This window comes from Verticillium alfalfae, genomic scaffold (genome assembly GCF_000150825.1).
Source record: "Verticillium alfalfae VaMs.102 supercont1.4 genomic scaffold, whole genome shotgun sequence".
In the NCBI taxonomy this organism is placed as follows: domain Eukaryota; kingdom Fungi; phylum Ascomycota; class Sordariomycetes; order Glomerellales; family Plectosphaerellaceae; genus Verticillium; species Verticillium alfalfae.
The window spans coordinates 2,256,104-2,262,388 of NW_003315035.1; the positions used below are offsets into that span (position 1 = coordinate 2,256,104).

At 57.2% G+C, this 6,285-nt stretch overlaps 3 protein-coding genes across 3 annotated transcripts; 1 reads left to right on the plus strand and 2 right to left on the minus strand.

The window, feature by feature from the left end:
• Positions 1 to 2: 2 nt before the first annotated feature.
• On the minus strand, positions 3 to 673 carry VDBG_04161 (conserved hypothetical protein; the record flags this gene model as incomplete). Its single annotated transcript, XM_003006162.1, has 2 exons — positions 3 to 273; positions 426 to 673. Coding segments are annotated over 2 exons (519 nt in total), but the record flags the coding sequence as incomplete, so codon positions are not given.
• Positions 674 to 1,716: 1,043 nt separating this feature from the next.
• Positions 1,717 to 4,219, minus strand: VDBG_04162 (CTD kinase subunit alpha; the record flags this gene model as incomplete). The annotated part of the gene is made up of 3 exons (XM_003006163.1): positions 1,717 to 1,969; positions 2,027 to 3,958; positions 4,026 to 4,219. 3 exons carry the CDS (start codon positions 4,217 to 4,219, stop codon positions 1,717 to 1,719), a joined length of 2,379 nt encoding a protein of 792 aa, XP_003006209.1.
• Positions 4,220 to 4,941: 722 nt separating this feature from the next.
• On the plus strand, positions 4,942 to 5,244 carry VDBG_04163 (predicted protein; the record flags this gene model as incomplete). Its single annotated transcript, XM_003006164.1, has 1 exon — positions 4,942 to 5,244. One exon carries the CDS (start codon positions 4,942 to 4,944, stop codon positions 5,242 to 5,244), a length of 303 nt encoding a protein of 100 aa, XP_003006210.1.
• Between the last annotated feature and the right edge of the window lie 1,041 nt (positions 5,245 to 6,285).

Genomic DNA, 6,285 nt, shown 5'->3' on the forward strand with positions numbered 1-6,285 from the left:
GAACATTGTCGGCCTCGGCGAGCTTGCCGAGGGGTGCGTGATCTTGTACTTGGGCTTCTGGTTCTTGAGCCTTGAGCTTGCCGCGGCCGGGGGTCGATGCTCTTGCCGGCGGCGCTGGCGCGGAGCTTGCGCATGGAGACGGGGCCGAGGTTGGCGAGGTGGTCGGCGCTCGGCGACGTGATGATCTGGTCCCAGATGACGGCCTCGTTCGTGGCGTTGGCGCCGCCCGTCGCCGAGGGCCATTCTGCCGTCACGTAGACAAAAACTTGCTTGCTGTGGAACACTTGTTAGCTTTCTCTTTCTCTCTTTCTTTGTGCCTTTCTTTTCTTTCTCTCCTCCTCGTTCTTCTTGTTCTTTGTAGTCTCACTGCCCTCAAAAGGTGCAGGAAACCGCAGGCAAGGCAAGGGGTTCGGAGGGTGACGCACGTGTTCCAGGTGAAGAGGTCAGAGAGGTCGGCCTCTAGGGAGAACTTGATGATGGCGTACTCCTCCTTCTTGCTGCTGTAGTAGTGCGGGCGGCCCTTGACGACCTGGAGCGAGTCGGTCTTGATGACGCCGGCGGTGGGGGCGCGCGGGGTGACGACATCGGACAGGGCGATAAAGGTAGCGACGACGAAGGCGACCGTTGTGAAGAAGCCAAAGGCGTTCTGGATGCGGTTGAGAGAGTTGAACATGGCGGGTGGTGGATTGGGGCAGCGGGAGGTTGCCGCCGGCTGCACTAGATGTAGTGGTTTTACCAATAAGTTTGAGCTGGGAGGGAAGGGGTGCGTGTGAGCTCTGCCTGTCCACAGTCTTGCACGAGTCCCAGGGTCGGGCCAGCGTGGTGTAAAATATTGGGTTCGGCGGCAGCTCCCCTCTACGTGTAAGGCCAGATCGGGTGGGAGTTGTCGCGACGTGTGGTTTCGGACACAAGGGGACTAGTGCAATGGAGCTTGATGGTGTTTAGGTAATCACTCACCTTACCCACCGCTCGGCATCGCCTGGCGATGCGACCACAAGGCCCACGCCTCAAGTGCTGTGTAGAGAGTATTTCTAGTCCGCTTGGTCAACATGCCTAAAGGAGCTTGACGGAAGGGAGAGAAACGATGGGCCACACATCACTGCGCCAAGCATAATGCACTAGCATCACATCTCGATGAAGAATGGGCTTGATGATGTCTGATTTGACTTTTGTCACAATATACAGAGGTATATAAACATGTCGGCAAGACAATGTGAAGCCTGCTTGCCGTGGTGAACATCAACGTTTCACCCGCAAGCTCACGGCCATTTCTGACACCCCTTCCCGAGTCACCATGGCATTGTCCCGTCGCGCGCCCACAGGCCATCTTCTCCCCTAGACGGGGGAGGAATATCGGTGCATGGCACACCCCGAATGCTCATCCTCGAGAGTAGCCTGGAGCGTGCATCTCTTCCGAAAATGCAAATGCAACAGTGTGCTGCCTCAAGTCCGCCTCCCACTACCAGCTCTACCAGCTCTACCAGCCGAGCTTGCAATCCGTAACGCCTTGCCGTGTGCATGCAATATTAGTGCTTCGCCAAAATCATGATTCGAAATATGAACCGGTAAGCCGCTCCTCTCTTTCTCTGTCGGCGAGATGGCCTGGGTTGAACTGAACGCTGTGATGTCTCCTTTGCGTGGATGTGCACGCCGTGCGAGTCGCTGGCAAACTCAGCGATTCGAGATGCCCTGGGCCTTCTCGAACGCCTTGGTCCGCTAGGCCTTGTGCGCAGCAGCGGCAGTGGCGTGATCCACAGGCTGCGGCGGTTTACCCTCCACATGCAGTCGTTTGGCATCACCGCGCTGGTCATGCGTCTCATTCTCACGCTTGCGATCTTTCTCCTTCTGTCGGTGGTCTCGACCGTCTTTGCTGCGTGCTGCGTGCCGGGCCTCTCTCTCTTTCCGCTCATTCTCCTTGCGGAGTGCTTTCGACTCAAGCTCATGCCAGTCACCATCCAAGTTTGCGAGCCTATCAAGTGTGTTAGAATGAGCAATGCGGACAGGGGTGGTTGTTTTGAGAACTTACTCAATGGCTTGACGCGCAGGCGGTTCCTCGGTCATAAAGTATGTGTGCTGAAGAGCTTCGGCTGCACTCGGGCGCTTCGCTGGGTCATATTTGAAGATGGACCAAATCAAGTCGTAAGCGGCGGGTGTGAGCTTGTCCCTGTACTTGGCGGCAAAAGAACTGGCCCGTCGGTAACCTGGCCGCAAGAGTTCGAACCAGGGCATGTCGATAAGACCGGGCCATTCAGCTTTGTTCGGGGTCCCCATGACATTGTAAATCTTGTCGAGTTGACTGATCTCGCCACCGTCGCCAGGAAATATGGCGTGGCGCGTGAAGATTTCCATCAGGATACAAGCCGTGCTCCACATGTCGCAAGCTGGGCCGTATCGCGTCTCTCCCAAGAGAAGCTCAGGAGAACGATACCATATCGTGATGACACGGTTTGTATAGTCGAGCTGATGCCGTTTGGCGTAGAAGCGTGCCAGACCAAAGTCGGCAAGCTTGAGGATTCCGTCGCTGCTGACCAGGATGTTGGCAGCTTTGAGATCTCTGTGCAAAACGCCGCGAACATGAAGATAGTCGAGGCCTTCGAAAACCTGCCTGGCAAGATGCTTTTTCTGGGCAGCATCGAGTTTGAAGGAAGGATGATTGAGCAAGCCCGTCAAGTCGTGAGAAAGATACTCGAAGACCATGAAACAGTCATTCTTCTCCACCATGACCTCCTTGAGCTCGACAACGTTGGGGTGTCGGAGCGACTGGAGGAGTTTGATCTCGCGGACAGCCGTCACAGGGAACCCGTCCTTTTCGCCCTCCATCCGAATCTTCTTCAGTGCAACCAGATCCTTGGTGTAGCAGTGTAGACCTTTGAACACCTTGCCATAGGTACCAGAACCAACAACCGACTCGTTGCCAGGCTTTCGAAAGTAGACTGATTCGGACTTGACGAGATCTGGTGGTAAGCTCAGCCGCGGCTTGAGACGCTTCATCTTTTGCTTCACAATCCGAGTCTTGGGGGCGGGAGGCGGTGGTGCTGCCTTCGGACCCGGAGGTGGTGGTTGTTGATGATGCCTTGCGTCTTGCCTTCCTCTAGCAGATGCCGGTTCTGTTGGTGCGCCGCGTGGAATGTCGCGCTCACGATGGTCTCGTTCGCGGTAGTCCCGCTCGCGACGGTCGCGTTCCCGGTACTCGCGATCACGACGGTCTCTTTCGCGATCACGTTCACGATCGCGGTCACGCTCTTGGTCTCGCTCCCGGTCTCGCTCCCGTTCCCGGTCCTCTCGAGCTCTGTGCTCGTGTTCCCGTTCCCGATCGCGGTTGTTGGTATCTTTATCGTCAGTTTGCTGAGTCGGCTCTTTCTTTGGAGGCAAAGCATTGAATTTCTGAGATATCTCTGGTTTCGGTACCGCGGGAGTGGGTTTTGCAGATGCCTTAAATGCAAAACTGAACTTTGACGACACCGACGACGCCGGAGATTGTGCTGCTGGACCAGATGGAGGAGGCCGCGTGGGAGGAGCCATTTCCTTATCATCTGAGATCACGGGGGGCGACGTGTCTTCGACCTGGAGGTCTTTGGACGGACGAAAGGAATTTGGTTGCTCTTCGAAATCGTCTTTGTCCGACTTGACGCTTGCGACGGCGGAATTGGATGACTTCTGTGACTTGGCATCGTCCCCTTGCGCAGACGAGCCCCGACCTCCAATCGTTTGTGAAGCGTTCCACTGCGCGCTCTTGAAATTGTTCCCGCGGTAGCCTCCACGTGCACCACTGAATTGATTGCCTCGGAAGCCTGAACTGCCTCCGCGGAAGTTGCTACCTCTGCCATATTGCTGCATCGGGCCTGTTGGGGCAGATGGGGGAGGTGAATATGGGTTCGAGGGTGGATATTGTCCTTGGGGCCCGTTTTGCGGCGGATACATGCCCTGAGGTCCCTGTGGATACTGAGGGGGATACTGGCTTTTGAACAGGTTAGCGAATATTTCGGTACATTGATAAATCTGCAAACGCTTCAAAAGAGACATACTGGTGGGGAGAGCCACCCCAACCGCCCATGTCGTAGGGAGACATGTTAGGTGAGTTGATGTAGGGGTTCGGAGGGAAGTGGGGGGGAGGGTGATAGTACTGATAGGGGTCACTATACCCATGATTGCCAGCAAAAGCGTTGTGCGCCTGGTGGCGAGCATTGAAGCCTCCACGGTGGCTGCCACGTCCCGACATATTGTCTTCCTTCCCGCTTGTGCCTGGCGAGCTCTGTCGCCCAGATCGTACTTCGTCGCCTCTCCTTGCTCTAGGTCCCGATCCCCTGCTAGTAGATCGTGATGCACGACGAGATCGATTTTGGCGAATGTGGTCGGACTCGTGGTGCGAGCCGTGCCTAGAACCAGCCCGCGGCGAGGAGGGCGACCTCGGGAGTCGATGAGATGGGGGTGTTCGTGCCCTTGGGGACCTTTGACGGCGATCTACCGGCGAGCGGGAGCGCCGCCGTGACCGCGAGTGACCGCGAGATGCGTGATGGGGCTCCCCTCGGGCCGGGGACCGCGAACGACTGCGGCGTCCGTTCCGCGCGCTGTCTTGAGCCCCGGGGCGAGTGTTTTCGCGGGAGAGCGAGGGAGAACGGCGGGAGACTGGTGTTGAGGCGTTACGTGGCTCCCTGTGTGGTAACAGGTCTCCCCGCCGGTCTCTTGAATCTTGTCGACGGTTGTCGTCTCGATGAATTGATTTGCCGTCTCGGGCAGTCGCAAGAGGACTCCGGCTTCTTGTACGTTTTGCTGATAGGGATGGTAATCGACGGCCGTCGGGACGTCGTCGAGGGCTCGGGCTGCGTGGCCGGCGAGTGTCGCCCCTCGGCTCGTCTCTACCCCCCCGGCGCGTATCGATGAGATCTCGGGGCCGTGATGCGTGGTAAGGATTGTCTTCGCGGTCGTCACGACGACTGGATGATGGCGAGTGGCGGCGAGCCCGGTCTCTGCTGCGATCGCGTTGTTTGTCGTGGGGGGAAGGAGTCGGCCTCTCAGAAGACGGGCGCTTGGGATGCGGGTCTCGTGGACGTCTATCAGGATTTCGGTCGCTATCGTGGGGCCGACGAGGAGGAGGCGATGCAGATCTGCGAGAGCCTGCCGCAGCTTGACCTGGTCTGCCACGATCTCTGCGCTCCTGGACGTGTCTCCGGTCGTCTCTCATTGCAACATGTCGGGAACGACGTGGATGACCAGAGGAAGGCTCCATCGCGGCAATACAACTGAGTTCGAGTTTTCTGAGAGGATACCCATCCGGTGTTTTCCCGACTCCAGACGCGATAAGCGCGCTTGGTGGATAAACGCGGCGTGTCTGTGTGGAGAGAGAGAGAGAGAGAGAGAGCACGGGTCCGTGCGTCCAATGTGGCAGTGAGGCGACAGAGGGGGGAGGGTAGATGTGATGGGTGGAAGTTCGAGGTAACGCAAAGAAAAGATGGCTGAGAACCAAGAATATCTTGGTCACGGGACTGGCGTGAACTTTCCCTCCAAACTGGAATGGAAAAGGTACACGAAGCCGTCCCGAGCATTCAGCATATTGTCAACTTCCGGCAACTGAAGAGAAATTCTCTCCCAAGCCAGATCGGCGAGCAGGCGGTGCACTCGCATACCACTTTCAAGGCTGTCCACCGTACCAGGTGTTCAGCGAATGCCAACTGTCCTCCGCGCGGGACCGTTGTGCTTGGCCCCTTCAGGTCTATCTATGTGGTTGCGAAATGCACAGCTCCATCCGTGCCGTATCTGATCACGCCTATTAATTGCTGCTCCCCATCTGCTCCCTCATCTTACGACTGCTTCGATCTGCAGGGGCCTAGGTAGCTGGATCGTGTGTGCTTCATAAACATCGACTCCCTGCACCTGCAGCAACGCTGAGAACGAAGCAGGAGAGCTCCCACCTCAAGACACATAGTCGTAGCCAGTCTCTCTTGAGTGCATGTCGATTCGACAAGATGCATTCTGCATGAGTCGGTCCAAATCCAAATCACTACCCGATCCCGATCGTGCTGAGACCGGCGAAACACTCGTTTTTGGCAGCGCCGTCGTGCTATACCTGCCCACCCCCCCATTTGTGAGATTCAGTATCAGTAGTGACGCCGACAACCTAGGCAAACTGCAGGGTTCGGGAACGACGCGTGCCCGTTGCCTCGCGCACAACCGCGGTTACCGGACAGGGACTTAGGCCGCGTCTCCCGATCGGGAATATCGTGAGGGCAGGGATTGGGTGGGCGTTCGATCGCACCGTCGCTGAAATTTCAATCTGCAAGCGGACCA